The sequence below is a fragment of the Myotis myotis genome, unplaced genomic scaffold, assembly GCF_014108235.1.
Source record: "Myotis myotis isolate mMyoMyo1 unplaced genomic scaffold, mMyoMyo1.p scaffold_m19_p_9, whole genome shotgun sequence".
In the NCBI taxonomy this organism is placed as follows: domain Eukaryota; kingdom Metazoa; phylum Chordata; class Mammalia; order Chiroptera; family Vespertilionidae; genus Myotis; species Myotis myotis.
Window position 1 is genome coordinate 81145173 of NW_023416401.1, and position 16912 is coordinate 81162084.

Here is a 16912-nt window from a genome sequence, read left to right on the forward strand (position 1 = left end):
CACGCCTCACGCCTGAGCCTCCCCCCCACACACACACACACACTCGGTGCTCAGCCGCGTGCTCTCAGTGCAGTAACACGAGAGCACAGCTACTGCAGGAAAGGCCCACGTGGCGTGCCCTGCACGGGTTCCCAGGGGGCCCTGGCACTCCTCCTGGGAGACGCTCTCACCTGTCTGCCACCAGGTGTCCACCAGCGTGCATTTGCTGTCCCCCACCACTTTGTGGAGCCAATCCCAGGCCTCACGGTTGATTGGTTCTCCCACTGAAATCACACACAAAAGAAAAAAAGACATCAACAGGCCTCAATAGACCCCAAACCCAAAAGGAATAGATTGTTCAGGGGAAAACAGCTCTGTAATTTTCCTCAAGGGCATAAAAAGAAGGTTTAAAAAAGCACTGAAATCTGTCACATTATGGCCATCAAAGAAATAAAAGTTAAATGAGGTGTTTTTACCATTGGAGGGTCAACAATTTTTTTAAAAAAATAACAAGAATGTAGGGGAAAGAATACCTCATGCACAGTAGGAGTGTAATTTGATGCAGCAATTTTGGGGAACAACTTGGGTACTTCTCTTAATATTTAAAAGTGCATACATCCTATACACCTACTTTGGTCAACTGGGGCAGATTACATTAAAGTTAATATAGGTCTATTCTATTACTTAGAAATGTCACTCCTGACACACACTCCACAAAAATGGGTGCCTACGTTCACCAAAAATGGACACAAACACGAATGCTCACGGTGGCCAAAAACTATCCATCAAGAGCAGAATGGAGAAAAAAAATGCGATGGGTTCGTGCAGTGAAATATCATACCCTACAGCATGAAAGTGAGTAAGCCACCACTACCCCCACACCAGCAGGGATGAACCCCAGAGTCACAACCCCAAGCTACTACAGCAGGCACAAGAGTAACGCAGGCAGCACAAGCCCATGTATATGAAGCTCAAGAACAAGCAAACCAGTCCACGCTGAGAACAGCAAAGTAGTGGTCATATTTGAGGGCTCCTGGCTGGGAGGGGGCATAAAGGGGGCCTTCTGGGGACTGGAAATTTCTATGGATTGATCTGCATGTGGTAACATATTTAGACACATATGTAAATAGTTGGAAGCTGAACACCTGACATTGTGTATTTCACTGTATTTTATACCTCAATAGAAATGGGGAAAGTGCTTATGCCCCAAGACTCTATTGCTGATTCTCAGTGTCTACCTGCTGGGGTCCGAATGTGTATGTCTCCCAAATTTATGCTGAAATCCTACCACTAAGACACTACACTAATGACACACCCACACCAGACTAGCATTCAGCCAGAACTTGCAGGTTCTGACATGCTTTTGCTAAAATACTGAAATGCTCTCTTGCTGGTTATCTCTTCCTTGGGACCACCCATGAAGCAGCAGCTAACCAAGGCCTGTCCTGACTGGGGTCTTCCATGCTGGTCACCCAGGGGGCTGGGTTTCATGTGCATCGCCCCTTCACTCACGTATGCCCACAAGGAGGCAGGAAGATGCCACTGCAGCACTGGGTGATACTGGGAAACTGCCAATAGCCCCGTAGCCAACCACGGGGATGTGACTACAAGGACCACGGCAATCCCCACAGGAGTGTGTGAGCAAGCTTTCAGAGCCATGTGGAAAACTCTCCTATTGTGGAGTTAAAATAAAGATCACGTTATAACAGGACAGTGTGATGACACTCACGATGCAGAAATCATCTCAGAGCCGAGCTGTGACTTTGCACAGGAATATAACTTTGAGGAACATGTTAGAAGGTATGCAAGCAACAGGGTCCCCTGGGGCAGCACTCACAGAGGACATCAGCTTTCATGGCAAACTACCGAGTTTGCTTCTTATAGTAAGACTAGTGGTCCGGTGCACGAAATTCGTGCAGGGGGGAGGGGTCCCTCCCGGCCTGCACCCTCTCCACTCTGCCCCTAACCACTCTGCCTGCTGGCCTGCTAGCCCCCAAATGCCCCCCCACCAGCTTGATCACCCTCAACTGCCTCCCGTGCCAGTGTGCTTGCCCCCAGCTGCCCCCCTGCTGGCCTGCTCACTCCAAATTGCCCCCCACCCGCTGTTCTGATCACCTCCAATTGACCCCCACTGATGGCCTGCTCACCACCAACTGGCCCCCCTGCTGGTCTGCTTACCCCCAACAGTCCCACCCCCCATCAGCCTGATCACCCACAATTGCCGTCTCATCCTGGCCTGATCACCCACAACTGCCCCCTCCTCTTGGCCTCTAACCACCTCTACCTCAGCCCCGGCACCATGGCTTTGTCCAGAAGAACGTCTGGAAGATCTCCTGGAAGGTCTCCCAGTCTAATTAGCATATTACCCTTTTATTCGTATAGATAGAGGCCTGGTGCACAGGTGGGGGCTGGCTGGTTTGCCCTGAAGGGTGTCCCGGATCAGGGTGGGGATCCCACTGGGGTGCCTGGCCAGCCTAGGTGAGGGGCTGATGGCTGTTTGCACGCTGGTCAAGCCCCCCAGTGGGGACCCTTACCCCATAGGGGTGTGGCCAGCCTGGGTGAGGGGCTGAGGGCCATTTTCAGGCTGGCCACACCCTCTTCAGGGTGGGGGTCCCTACTGGGTTGCCTGACCAGCCTGGGTGAGGGGCTGAGGGCCGTTTTCAAGCTGGCCACACCCCCTTCAGGGTCATGGGGGGGGTCCCACTGGGGTGCCTGGCCAGCCTGGGAGAGGGACTGATGGCCATTTTCAGGCTGGCCACACCCCATGGCGACCCAAGCTCCCAGCCTCTCCTTTATTCTTTTTTCTTTTTTTTTCAGCGCCTCCTTGAGCGAAGGCCAGGGTGGGCTGGAAGCAGGTATCTGGGATTTATTTATCTTCTATAATTAAAACTTTGTAGCCTTGAGCGGAGCCCAGGGCCAGCCAAGGCAGGCGGGAAGCTTGGCTTCCTCCATCACTGGGGGCAACCCAAGCCTCCTGCTGGCTCCAGCTCTGTGGCCGCCGCCATCTTAGTTGGGTTAATTTGCATACTTGCTCCTGATTGGCTGGTGGGTGTAGTGGAGTGGCAGAGTGATGGTTAGTTTGCATGTTTCTCTTTTATTAGTGTGGATTATTTCTGTGTTACTTATAAAATTTAAAGTTAAAAAATTCTCTTAAGAAATGTAAATCTTGAGTGAGCTAGATTCTGCTGACTGACTGGTAAGATTAAAAGAAGTCAAAACACCAAAGGCTGAGGGCTGTGAGGGCTAATCCAGCCTAGAAGGGGCCTGAGCTATGACCACAACAGGAGACAGCACCAAGCTGACCCTGCCCAGGTATGAAACACACAGTTTCCCTGAGAGCCGACCGCCCAAGTTCCACAGCAGCCAAGGAAACCCCAGGAACAGCACAGAGAGGGACCTTGAGGGAGGGTGGGGCATCCTGAGCTTGGAGGGGGCAACAGGACACTGTAGGCAAGGGGGGCAGAGTGAACCAGGGCCCTACGTCCTGTGCCAGTGCCGCTCACCTACATCACTGGCAAGTAACGTGTGCACACCATCACCGAGCTACCTTTTCCATGGACAAAAGTGGCAGAAAGACACATCCCATGAAAAACCACCAAGCAGATCTGTCTATTCACCACAGAGCATGGAGGGCCTCCACCTTATTTTCCTTCCTGACCACACCTGGCAGCACGTGTAGGGACACCAGGGAAAAGCAGAGAGAACAGGCAGGGCCTCTGAGCTACCCTCTGAGTTAACCCCATAGCCTTTCCCCAAAGCTTTCATGTGCCTTGGCAACCTCAGTGAAAACTAAAAATGGAGGTAACCTGTACTCTGCCACCACTTGCATGGAAATATCTCGAGTGAGAGCAGTGCACAGCGCGGGATGACATGTATTACAGGGCTTGGAATAACCGTGCCCAGCATCACGGGAATGCTCAGTGGCCAGCAGTTGACTTCCACGGGGCAATCCCATGCAGCCACTGAGGAAAGGGCTCAGCCCTTAGCTTACAGAGTTGGTAAGGATTCACAATAAGGATGCCGCCCGCTGGTGTAGCTCAGTGGTTGAGCATCGACCCATACTCCAAGAGGTCGCTGGTTCCATTCCCACCGGTCAGGGCACATTCCCAGGTTGAGGGCTCAATTCCTGGTAGGGGGTGTGCATGAGGCAGCCAACCAATGTTTCTCTCTCATTGATGTTTCTATCTCTCTCTCCCTTCCTCTTGCTCTAAAAATCAATAAAAATATACTTTTTAATAAAGTATTTCAGCACTGAAACAGATCTCAATGGTACAGTGATAATAATAATGAAGCCCATAATAAGGATGGGTGCACAAGTGTCTGGAGTGCTGTGCCCAGACTGTTAACAGCTGTGGGCTCTGGGGAGGGGCTGACAGGCCTCTGCTTCCTACTCGATGGGGTCTGACATTGTTTGAATTCACCACAGACACAGACACGTAGCTTTTGTGATTAAAACTATCTAGAAGCCTGCAGTGGCTGTGACAGACAACACCCACACCCTCTCCAGCGACAGAGCAGTGCTCACCTGACCCCAGAGTCCGCAGGGACGAGCGGTCATACTTCTTCACCCAGGTGTCGCCATATTTTATCAACAGCCGGAAAGCCGTTGGGGCTCCATAGAACTGATTGATCTTCAACCTCTGCACCACTTCCCAATACCGACCTACAAAAGGGCCCCAATTCAGTCCATCAGGGAGCCCACCAGACAGTATCTATTTTCGCCCAATTTAGAGATCAGTCAGCAATGCTGGGTACTGGACACATGCAAGCCTGCATTCAATACCCGTCACCGGGATGGGAAGGGAGACCTCTTGGAAGGGGCTCCCTGTGGCAGTTGACCCCCGACACACCTCCACCCACAGGCTGGCCCACTTATAAAAAGCCCCCACCTGGCTCTGGACAGCTTCACCCCCATAGTGTACCCCATACGATATAGTGAGGAATCAGTTAAAAATATGTTTCTGTGAATTTAAATATCAGCCAGTAGCCTTAATGTAAAACTCGTGTTCAGTTGCACTTAAACGGTCTCTAAAGTGGTGGCTGGTGCTTCCCCTGGAATACGGTGGACAGGCCGCCAACACCTGTGTCTTCCAGGGTGCTCCCTCCCAGGGACCCGATTTCGGTTCCCAGTCCTCACCAGGGTCAGGGTAAACTGGAGTGCTCTCAAAAAGGACACTGGTCGCTCCATTGCAGAGGGGCCCATATAACACGTAGCTGTGCCCAGTGATCCAGCCAATGTCGGCCATGCAGCCGAAGATGTCTCCCGGCCGGTAGTCAAACACGTGCTGCAGAAACAGGAGAGGCTGTCAGAGCCCGTGACCCACGTGTTCTATAACTACAACGAAGCCGCTCCATTGGCCACAGAGAGCAGAGGGGTACGTGAAAAGACAGAGTTACTGGTACAAGCAACAGCACGCTGACTCTGGCAGAGGACAGTGAAAGAGGCCAGCCCCCAGAGTGCACAGGGTGCAAGCCCCAGCTTGACAAAGCCAGTGTGCGTGCAGAGGTCACACTAGCGCTGGTCTCGCCGGGGGACTGCGTGCGAGGGGCGCGGCAGGGCCTTGCAGGGGCTGAAGATGCCCCATGCTTGTGTGTACTCACAGGGAACACTTTATCGAGTGGTATGAATAAGGGCATCTTTCTGCATTGTTATACCACAATTTAAAAAATTATTTTTTATACATGTAGTTTTTTTTTAATTCGTTTATTTTAGGGAGAGAGGAACTGGGGGGGAGAAACACTGATTTGTTGTTCCACTTATTTATGCATTTATTGATGGATTCTTGTATATGCCTTGACTGGAAATCGAACCCACCACCTTGGTGTATCAGGATGACAGTATAACCAACTGAGCTACCTGGCCAGGGCAAGTTATGCCACAATTTTTTGAAACCCTTAAAAACTGCAAAAAAAATCCTATATAATAAAGATATAATATGCAAATGGTCATTACACCTTGAAGCATAATGACCGACCGCGTAACAACCAGATCACGGATCATCAGGAGGATGGGGCAGTGAGCTACAGGAGGGGGCAGGGCAGCAAGCTATGAGGGGGGGCGGGAGAAGGAGGGTGGGGGGAGCTACAGGAGGGCAGGGCAGTGGGCAGAGAGCTACTGGAGAGCAGCAGTGAGCTACTGGCGCACGGACTCGTGCACAGGGCTACTAGTTAAAGTATAAAAGGCCAGAAATGCCTCAAGCATCATCAGCTTCTAAGACTTTACACTCCCCAAATCAGTTCACATTCCCATCGTCCCTTCAGAGTCAAATGCCCTTATCCTTAAGAAACCAACTGCCCTAATATCCTCTGCATGAGCACACAAACACAGGTGCACACATACATAGACACATGCACACACACACACACACACACACACACACACACACACTCTTATCTACAGACGGCTCAAAGGTTCTATTACTAATACTTCCCCCCAAAATCTCATTGTATTGAAAAAGAATTCAAAAGATGGTGCTTGTCCCTATATTCCCACACTTCTTTTGTTCATGTAGATAGTTTCCTGGAAATGCAAAACACCTTAAAAATGCAAATAAAATAAAATAATAAATAAAATAAAACGATGAATCTCTCACCTTAGCTTCCCTAATATTAACTTTTTAATAAATTGATGGAAACAATTTGATTCATTCTGTGACTTTCTTGGTATTTTGTCTCAGTGTTTATTTATATTTTCCAAAGTATTTTTGCTTACATGATATAACTTCCCTACCAAGAACTGAGAAAGGGTGGGGTTTTTCAGATGAGCACATGAAGGTCTAGAAAGGCTCTGTGACATGCTCAAGGTCACCAGCAGCCAGAGGTCACTATTTTAATAAGTGTTTGTATTAAGTGTAACACACTGTATGCTCAGCCTGGTTCGGTCTTTCCGCCTCACTTTCATATCCGTACGGTTGGTGTGAGGGGCCACCAGCGGGACCTGGACGTTGCCACACGGAGGCCGTGTGAATGTGGCCCAGCACCTGCTCCTCATCCACTCTCATTCAGTAAGTTCACCTCCCACATGACCAGCCTGGCCAATCAGCATATTTCACCCCCATCCCCATCCCCACCCTGACCACAATGACTGGGATCGTGGAGGCTCCCTCTTGCCCGTGGGGAAGCCAAGTTGATAGCCTATTTGGGAACCTCATGGACCTAGAAGAGGGCTGAGGCAGGGAAGATACCCCGACCCAGGACAGTGTCCAAGCCCTGACTGGATGGGCCTGGGCTTTCTAGTCACCTGGCCAGACACTTCCCTTTGCTGCTGGCACCTGCTGGAGCCAAGTTTTGGTTCTGCAACAGGGAGAGTCTGGCCCACAGATGGTATATCGAAACCTAATTCCACCTGGAAATGTCAGCCACTTCCCAAGGCAACCAAGGGTGCCATGTGAAACCGCAATCCTCCACCAACATTAAAATGAGTCCTGGTTTCTAAACTGATTGATTGGAATAACAAAACGTGTCAGAGTTTGCTTTATAATCCCTCAAGATGGCTTACTGTAATATTATAATTTCTACATACTGTCCTAAATTTAAGTTTCTTTATCAAAGTAAATTTTTTACTTTTAAAATATGGTCCCAATGGGCAGGGTCTAGAGGTCACGATAGTTTTAGGGGCTCATGGAAATGTTTTATTTTCTCTTAAAATCAGGAGGGAAAAAATATGATCTTTTAAGTTTAAAAGAAGTTTTAAAATATAATAGTATATATTATATATTGGACATTTATTTAATAGAGGAAGGGGCCCAGGCAGGCCAAAGCGTCTTGGGCCTGAGCATCAGAATGTGGCCCCACCAGCGAGCACGTCAGAGTTGGTGAGGGCCCGATTCCTGCAGCCAATGGGCGACACAGGCACAGGTGCAAAGGGCTAAACACCAGCAGTGAGTCCAGGGTTGGGGCCTGGACTCTTTCAGCAAAAACAAGAGCATGGCCCCCCTTCCAACCCACTCCACCGGGCCAGTGACGAGACTCGCAGGAGTTCGAGCCCTACACCCAGCCCCACCTGGCCCCCTGCCCTATCCCACCAGGGAGGTGAGCACCACCCATGCTCTGCCCACCACCAAGGCCGTACCTTGTGCGTCATGGCGGCAAACAGCAGGTAGCCCGCCTGGGTGTGCACGAGCCCCTTGGGCTTCCCGGTGCTCCCGGACGTGTACAGCAGGAAGAGCATCTCCTCGCTGCTCATGCTCTCTGGGGCACACACAGGGTCCTCCTTGGCCATGGCCTGTAAGGGGGAGACAAAAACAGCCCCACCCAGAGCAGAGCAGTTAGCCTCTCCCTCCATCCAGCGCCCCTGGGAACACCTCTCCCGCTGCTGTGAGACTCGGCGGACGGGATCTGAGCTCATCTTCCCTAATCCAGTTCCATTCCAGATACAGAGAAGACGCAAAATAAAAGGATGAAGCCAATCATTTCTGTTGCATCGACTGTTTGACTGTTTGTCGTGTTGGGGTTCCATCTTCCCAACCAGATGTAAGCCCATCAAATACCGCCCGGAACATCTCAGGGGGACCCAGATTCAAAACTACAATCTGACCAGACTCAGACCCAGATAACCCAACAACAACCTCTCCTCATCGAACTGTACAAAGTGAGGCGGACCCACCTCCTCCAGGGGGACATCCAGCTTCCCCATGGGGACCTTGTTTTCCGTCCTGTGAGCCACCAGGACATGCTGGACCGTTGGGCAGTGCTTCACGGCTTCATCCACTATCTTCTTCAGCTCCAACACGCGTCCTCCCCTCAGTCCTTGGTTGACGGTGATAACCACCTTGCACTTTGCTGACAGAGACAACAGACATTTCTGATCAGTTTCCCCTCCACTTTTGACCCTCACAGCCCAGACCGGCAGACACACATTCCAGGCACAGGAGGGTGATAAAGTCCAATATTGAGTAAATGAGTCAGCAACCCAGTGAAGGGTGCGCCTGCTCTGCAATCTTTGTGCAGAATATAGAAGCTCCGGGCCTTTTCCCAGCTCTGAGGAGGAGCAGGAAGTCAGTGGAGACAAGTAACTTTGAAGCTGAACCCTCCCAGCCTTCCACCCGTCCGTCCACCTGCCCGGCAGCTTTCCTAGACGAGAGGCCGAAACATCACCCCCAGCCACAGCCACCAGGAGCAGAGACCAAGAAAGCTGGGCAGCCAGCGAGTGAGCCCCAATATGTCCTGTGCATTATCTCAGAGACCACACCCCAGGTGAATGCCAGGAGTTGCTGGCCCCTGCCCTCCCCTTCAGGGAAGGCCCTCCAGGATTACAAGTGCCCTTCAATGACCCAGCCAGGTCAGCGGCAATGCCAGACTGACCGGAGATTCCATTGTTGACCTGGACAGGGGGAGGGGGGGCAGAGCAGGGAATCATGTACAAACACAACCAGGCCTCAGGACCACAAAGAAATGAACCTCACACTGCACCCTTAACTTGGATGACCTGGAGGAATCAAGTTACAGTGGGTTTTTACTTCCCCAAGGAAGAACCTGGAACAACCATCCAGTGTAGGACTGTCTGGTGAGGCCCCAGGCACATCACTTTAACCTTTTAGTCACTCTGCACCAAGGGCTTCTTTGGGAGCCACAGGCAGAACCCCAACTCCAGCAGCCCTCAACAAGTGACTCAAAAACCGGAATATAAATACCCCACTCGTCCCTGGGTAGAGGGGTTATCCTGACACATGTGGTTGCATCAAATTACAAGGTTTCCCTGTGGGACTGAGCTCTGGGCACCCACTGTGAAAGTTGCTCTTATTTGATTCCTCTTCCAAGCCTCACTCCCACTGCCCTATAGCACTTCACGGGACCACTTCCCAAATGAACTTGAACTCTCATCTCAGGGTCTGCTTCCAGGGGAGCCCTGACTAAGGCACCAATCTCCCTCAGCTTTTCAGTCTGAAAAGCAATTTCAAGCAATATATCCATATTCGTTCTTCCTCCCAAGAGCCCTAGAAATGACATAGCCGTGAGGGCTACCTGAGAATTCTCTACACAGGCCTTTGCAGCTGGATGACTCAGCAGGGTCTATACGGGGATCAGAGATCCTGACTCATCGCTCCTCCTCGGACCTTCACAATCAATCACCTTGTATAAACAAATTCTGTTGGATAGAACCTGTCAGAGATTCTCCAGGCCTATGTCCCCCAAAGCTGGGACTGGTCCAGGTGAGCTCCCTTCAGGAAAAGAAGGGAGATGACCCAGAAGGTTCAAATGGATCCTTCTCAAATAAACGCTCCCTCATTCCCCTCAAGACAAAACATGGGCCTGCCCCATCCAACATGCTAAACAATCCTGCAATGTGGTTTTAGCTCCTCTCCAGCCTCCCACGGCCCACGCCTCACTCCTGGACCTCCTTTGTCCAAAGCCTCTACTTGGGTAGTTAGTTGTCCAGGGCAGGAGCCTGTGTGCACAGGTTTGGTCCCTAGGAGGTGCGTGGGGAGCACATATCGCCTTGTGGTTCCCCATAGCTGGGCAGCAGGTACAGGGTGAGTGCACAGCACTGGGGCTCAGGCAGGATCAGCCTGACGCTTTGAGAGGATTCAATTTACCTTCCTGGGTTTTGAGCAGGTATCAGCATCTGTATTAATTTTCTATGGTTCCCATAGCCAACTACTATAAATTTAGTGGCACAAACACTAATTTTTTAGCTCACAGTTCTACAGTCCAGGTGAGCTCCACGGGATTCTGTCCTAAGAGTCTCAAGGCCAAAATCAAGGGGTCAGGGCGTTATTGTCGTAATTAGCTAGCTAAATTTAAAATAGAAAGAAAGCAACGTGGAGGCCAGACATTGCAAGCATGGTCACCTTCACTAGGGAGCTGCAACTTTACACTCCCTAGTCCACATGCTCACCAGTCCATTCCCTGAAGATTACTGGGGGAAGGGGTCCAACAAAGGGGGAGATGGGTGCATGTTAAGTGAAGTCTGGGTGACATAGAGAAGGCAGAAATGAAAACGTTGATCCTAAAATGGTTATGAAAATGTAAGAACTCAGTGGCCCCCAGAACTTGGCACCGTCCTTGGGGAGCCAGCTCAAGGACTCTCTCTAGAATCTCACTGGAGCAGGGTTCAGACTGCATGGACATGGGGCACCATGCAAACACTGGTCTCTGACATTAAAAAAAAAGGAAGGAGATGCTATTGTTCTGGAAATTCTGACCCACCTGCGGATAAAGCCTTAAAGATACATCACCAGCTTCCATACCTGACTCTAGGCCTCCAGAGATGGTCCCTCATCATACTTCACATTGGAAGGCTTCCAGCTATTGACCTGTGAGACCTCACCTGTACATCCCCAGCCTCATCCGTTCTCCTCTGGAATGACACCAGCCTACTCCAGGTCCTCGGGCACACTGTACTCCTCTCACCACTCAGCTGGTACCTATGCTGTTCCCTCCACCTGGAATCTTCCCTCACCTTCCTCACCTGGTTAATTCCATCACACTTGGATCTCAGCTCATAGGACAAATGCTCATTGAGTGGTAGTGTCTGTCAACTGTGTGACTTTTATTAATATCTGTCTCTAAGTCCAAGGAACAAGGGCCAGGGGCCTCTGGGCTCCTCCCTCGCTCACTCCGCCGGCCACATGCTTACCATCATTGACCCTCCCAGCCAAGGACTCTGCACTGAAGCCAGCGAAGACGACATTGTGGACAGCCCCGATCCTGGCACAGGCAAGCATTGCAGCCACGACCTGTGGGGACACAGGCATGTAGATGGCCACACGGTCCCCTCGACGAACTCCATGCCTCTTCAACGTGTTGGCCAGACGGCACGTGGTCTCCAACAGTTCCCTGTGGCACAGAGAAGAGAAGGCCATCAGAGATGGAGGAGGCCCAAAGCTCAGAAAATGTGGAGTGGAATAATTCTGCAAGTACCGTATACACGCACAGCCGGTGCCTAGAGGATAGCAGACAATCAAATACTTATTGCATGGTGAGGTCGTTTTTAGAAAATAATGTTTTTAACTTTGTAGACAGGTATTGACAAAGATTCATTATCACACTGCTGAGGTAAAATGGCTGTCCTTGTGTCCATGTAGGGCATGGATTCTCAAAGACTGTACGCATCCAAAGCCTAGATCATCATATCCCTGAGACTTCTTGAAACATTCACCTCCAAAACAGAGATTTCATAAGTAAGACAGTGGGAAAGTGCAAGGCCCCGTCTTTTTCACCAACACAGTCCATGGCATCAGGGAAGGCTCTTGCCAGGCAAGGTCCCAACCCAAACTCACTCAGCAGACCCCAGACTCTGTAAACCCACAGTGAGTCAGAAGGGAAGGTAGGGCAGTCACCCTCCACGCAGCCCCGAAGCAGTGTTGGTGGGCAGTGAGAGCACCCCATTTCTCTTCATGCTAAGTGCTAAATGGGTGCAGCGGGATGGAGACTGTGCTAGGGGCCCGCTTGCCCACACCTCTCCCCTCCCACACATGACTCCACCCTCCACTCCCAGGCTTATTGCGAGGCTCAGCCTGCCAATCAGAACCCTGTAGCTCCCTGAACAAACTGATTGGTTTAGGGGTTAGCACATGACCTAAACCAGTCCAATCAGAGTCTATGGTAGTCCATAGACTTCCTACTTTTCTGGAGTAGAGCAGGAAATGGGAGAAAAGCAGCAGTGTGTATATACATACACATACACATGCACATGCACATACACATGCATACATACAGGGTGAGGCAAAAGTAGGTTTATAGTTGTCGGTATGGAAAATATTTCAATAAATGATAATACAAGAATAAACTCTGTTTCCCATACTCATCTATATGACTGGGTTCCAAGGATGAGGCTCCACACTCACTAGTGGCCCCAGATTTTAGAATGCTACCCAGGCTTGAGGACAAGTCCACTTTTCCAGCTCGGAAGCCTTGGGAAACTCAGGATGCTCAGTTCCTGAGGGGATTATTTCAGCACCCCGTGAAACCAAAGTGGAGGACATTCCCCTTGAAATCTCACCTCTATCCCCTATGATCTGATGACTTCCCAGTAACAGTCTCAGGGCCGGCACTGGGCTCATGTATAAGTGATAAACCCCACTGATTCTGGAAGCTATCCCCTGGGTTACGCTGGCCTGTCTGAGCAGGTAGGCCCACGTGTGCTGTGCTCAACAGCACAGTTTGCATATTTGAAGGGTAGGTAAAAAGGCCAGACTTAATTTGTTCAACAGCTGCTGAAATTAGACTCGTGTCGTGAGAAACTGAATCAGTCCCCGGAGAGATGGTCGTTAGCATATTTGCAACAGCAGTTAGCTGTGGCTGACGCCCTGGAGAATACACGCCTCATCAGTCCCTGCTAAAACAGAGCTATTAGAAAAACTGGCCGAAGTAACAGATTTCAGCGCTGACACAGGAACCTGGGATAACCAACTTGAAGACAGGGTCTGAGTTTTCCTAGTAGATGACGAAGAGGATGAAGATGAAGGTGGTGACACAGAAGAGTTCTGTACAGTTTTGTTGAGGTTTTCCTTAATGGTACTTGCATAACTTATTTTAGGCACTATTTTAGCACTGCTGTTGTTCACCGGAAAAACTGGGGGAGGTTTACATAGGGCCCAAGAGGCCTCTTTGGAGGCAACAGCAGAAGCACGCTTTCCTCTGAGCCAATCATCAAACTTTTTCTGCTCACACCAGGTTTAATATCAGTTTTTCTGCAACATATCATCCACTGCAGGTATTCCTCGACTCGTTCCTCCAGGCCCAGTTTCATATTTTAAGATGGGCTTCAAACCATCTACTCGATTTCCCTCTTGCTCACCGTAGTCAGGATTGAGAGTTTCAAGTCCCTATTTTAAGGTTGAGACACTGGTCTCTTGTTGCATTATTTTGTCCTATACTAATCCTATATAATAAACGGGTAATATGCAAATTGACCCTAACAGCAGAACAACTGGGAATGACTGGTCATTATGACACACACTGACCACCAGGGGGCAGACGCTCAATGCAGGAGCTGCCCCCTGGTGGTCAGTGCACTCCCACAGGGGGAGCTCTGCTCAGCCACAAGCCAGGCTGATGGCTGCCAGTACAGCAGTGGTGGTGGCAGCCTCTCCCGCCTCCTCAGCAGCACTAAGGATGTCCAACTACAGTTTAGGCCTGCTCCCCGCTGGCAAGTGGACATCCTCCGAGGACTCCCGGGCTGCCAGAGGGATGTCTGACTGCCAGTTTAGGCCCGATCCCTCAGAGAGTGGGCCTAAGCCAGCAGGTGGACATCCCCCGAGTGGTCCCAGACTGCGAGAGGGCACAAGCCGGGCTGAGGGACCCCCCGAGTGCACAGATTTTTTGTGCACCAGGTCTCTAGTCTATATATATATAAAAGCCTAATATGCAAAGTGTCCCCTCAAGGGTTCAACTGGGAGTTCAATCGCTCGCTATGATGTGCGCTGACCAGCAGGGGGTGGCGCAGAATGAAGGAAGGCCCCGGCTGGCAGCCGGAAGGCCCCTATCGGCCCTGATCGCCAGCCAGGCCTAGGGAGCCTACCCGTGCAGAATTTTGTGCACTGGGCCTCTAGTAAATTAAGTTTTTCATAATCCTTGGCACTGTTGTGCCTAGCTTTCCTTTTGTTAGGAATGATATATCCACTACCACCATTATCTGTTCCTTTGCCCATATAACCATTAGTCATACAGCCAGAATTATTTGTTACAACACCATTTGGAATTACTACAGGATCACTCTTCTACAGAGGGGTTCTCTTCAGATTTACTGTCATAAGTCTTTCCATTCTTTTTGTCTATACTGCTTTTCTGAATAAAATTCCTGGTTTTAATTCCTGCTTTCCAAAAGGTGCTGGTTTTTACCGTCAGATTCAGATTAGTGTCTACAACTTGCTGGTCACCACTGAGGACCCTGGCAATAGGGTTGGTAGCTTCATCGGAACCCAGCTTCTTCAAAGATATTTCTCTTTCTCCAGCATTTCCATTTGGTTTACCACAGCTTGTATTCTTCTTTGGTGTTTCCTGGTGCTGCTACAGGGCGTGTTTCTGCTCATGTTTCAGCTGATTTGGCTGGGCGTTGAGGCAGCTAGGTTCCATGCTGCAGGTACTAGTGAGGCTGCTGGTGAACGTGGTGGTGATGGCGGTTGTGGTTATGGCTATAGAAATAATAACGGTGGTGGTGGTACAGCCACTGCTGCTGCTGTTGGGTAGATGGTAGTGGCTGTGATGGTGTTGAGGTTGTGGCTGGGACTCCTAGCTGAGGCTGTGGGCTGCTGTACCATCAGGATCTGAGCTGGCCTTTCTTGTTTTCTCTTATTCTCCAACATATCCCCTAGTAAGAGCTGACTGAACAAGTCAGGGAAGGGTGGAAATTCCAGGAGGAACTAAGCCTGCAAGAAAGAACCAGATAAAAAGCCCAAGACCACAGCTAAGAAACTGGTCTGCACTGGAAGGATCCAAGATGGCACTGGCAACCCCTTCCTGAGTGGCCTTTTGACAAGCTCCCCTCCATTAGCATGCTAAAAATCATGCCCAGCGTGGAGACTTAACAGGAATGAGACGTGACGTATGGCCAGGCATGTTCCCAGCCTGTTTAGAAGCTGTACCTACTCCCCTGCAATTCCTAGCTCTCTCCACCCTTTTCTCAGAAATCCTCACCCCTGAACCCACCTACCCACCACCAACCCTTTAAGACTCTCCTAATATCTTCAAGTTGGAGAGAAGGTGTCTTTAGAGCATAAGCTTGCCCTTCTCTGTGCCTCAATCGAAGAATGAAGTTTCTGCTCTGCTTTACTGAATATGGTCTGATTCTCCTGCTGTGAGCAACATTGGGCAGAAGGACCTATTGTGGGGTCTCTGACTGACAAGGGTTTGGTGACACTCTCTCTGGCTGAGGCAGGACCACACCCTTGCCCTCTGCAGTGCTCTGAGAGGCCCCAAGCGAGCAGCGGTGGCCTCCGCAGTCAGCAGTGGGCCAAAGGTCAGACTCTCCTCCAAGCTCTGCAAGCCCCTAGAAACATGTTCATAGTTCCCCTCTGTTCAAAGGGCCATCGAGGAAAGGGCTACAGAGAAAGGCAAAACTCAACAAGAGGCTGCACAGGAAACTACAGCAGAAGAAAAATGAAAGGTCCCCACCACAGGCAGGGACCTGCAGGGGGCTTTTGCTTCTTCCCACAGCCATCATACAGGAGACCAGATGAGAACCAGAGCCCAAGCCCCCCCCCCCACCCCAATCACCACCAGCAACTCCTGCCCAGGCAGCTCGAGAACGCCTCTTCTGTGAGAGTTCATCTTTTCTCCTTAAAGCTTTTGGAAGGAGGACAAAGGTACCTTTCAATAGCACCCCAACCAACACTTGCCAAATGTTATGATGTAAGAAAGAGTCCCCCAACATCTCCCAACACTGAAGTCCCCAGAATCCAGGGGCCAGAAACACGCCGACTACATCCAGGGGAGGAGGCTGGGATGGCCTGCGACAGTGCTGAAGAGGCAACCATGGTCAGTGACGCGGAGAGTAACCTCAGGTTCAGGGCAGGTGCCATGGCCATAGCTCTGGGCAGTGCTCGGGGAGATGGAGCCGGAGTGTGAGTGACAGGTCAATGGTGACGAGATCCAGTCATCCTGCAGGCCAAAGGCAGCAGTTTGCAGTCAAGAAACAAATGTAAACTGTTCCAACAGAGAAGCCGGCGTTAGCTTCTATAGCAACTGCACAAGCACGGGAGCTCACCGTTCTCACCTGAGACACAGCAGGCACCGTCCACCTCGTGTAACGGTCACAAGTATTAATGAGAAGGATCACCACCTGGAACCCTGCCAAACGTTCAGTAGGCATTGTCTTTCCCATCAGATATCTTTGTTTGAAATCATTTTCTAAAATGACTAAAATCAGCTAACTCACTTTAGCGAAATGCCAAGATGTTAAAAATTCCTTTCTAGGAATCATGAGGCTGAAGGGGGGCATCAGACGAGGAAATGAGAAGGAATGTTTCCTCCAAGAGCACAGATCTGACGG

General features: G+C 50.5%; 1 protein-coding gene and 1 pseudogene across 1 annotated transcript in view; both read right to left on the reverse strand.

The window, feature by feature from the left end:
* ACSS1 (acyl-CoA synthetase short chain family member 1) overlaps window positions 1–16912 on the reverse strand; it is a 59466-nt gene that overhangs the window by 9964 nt on the left and 32590 nt on the right. Inside the window, exons 3-8 of the mRNA XM_036321696.1 lie at window positions 11558–11757; window positions 8585–8760; window positions 8051–8203; window positions 5117–5264; window positions 4505–4642; window positions 171–263 (exon numbers count right to left, since the gene is read on the reverse strand). Coding sequence (XP_036177589.1) covers window positions 171–263; window positions 4505–4642; window positions 5117–5264; window positions 8051–8203; window positions 8585–8760; window positions 11558–11757 — 908 coding nt within the window. The remainder of the gene's footprint in view (window positions 1–170; window positions 264–4504; window positions 4643–5116; window positions 5265–8050; window positions 8204–8584; window positions 8761–11557; window positions 11758–16912) is intronic.
* On the reverse strand, window positions 11776–16732 carry LOC118663177 (annotated as a pseudogene).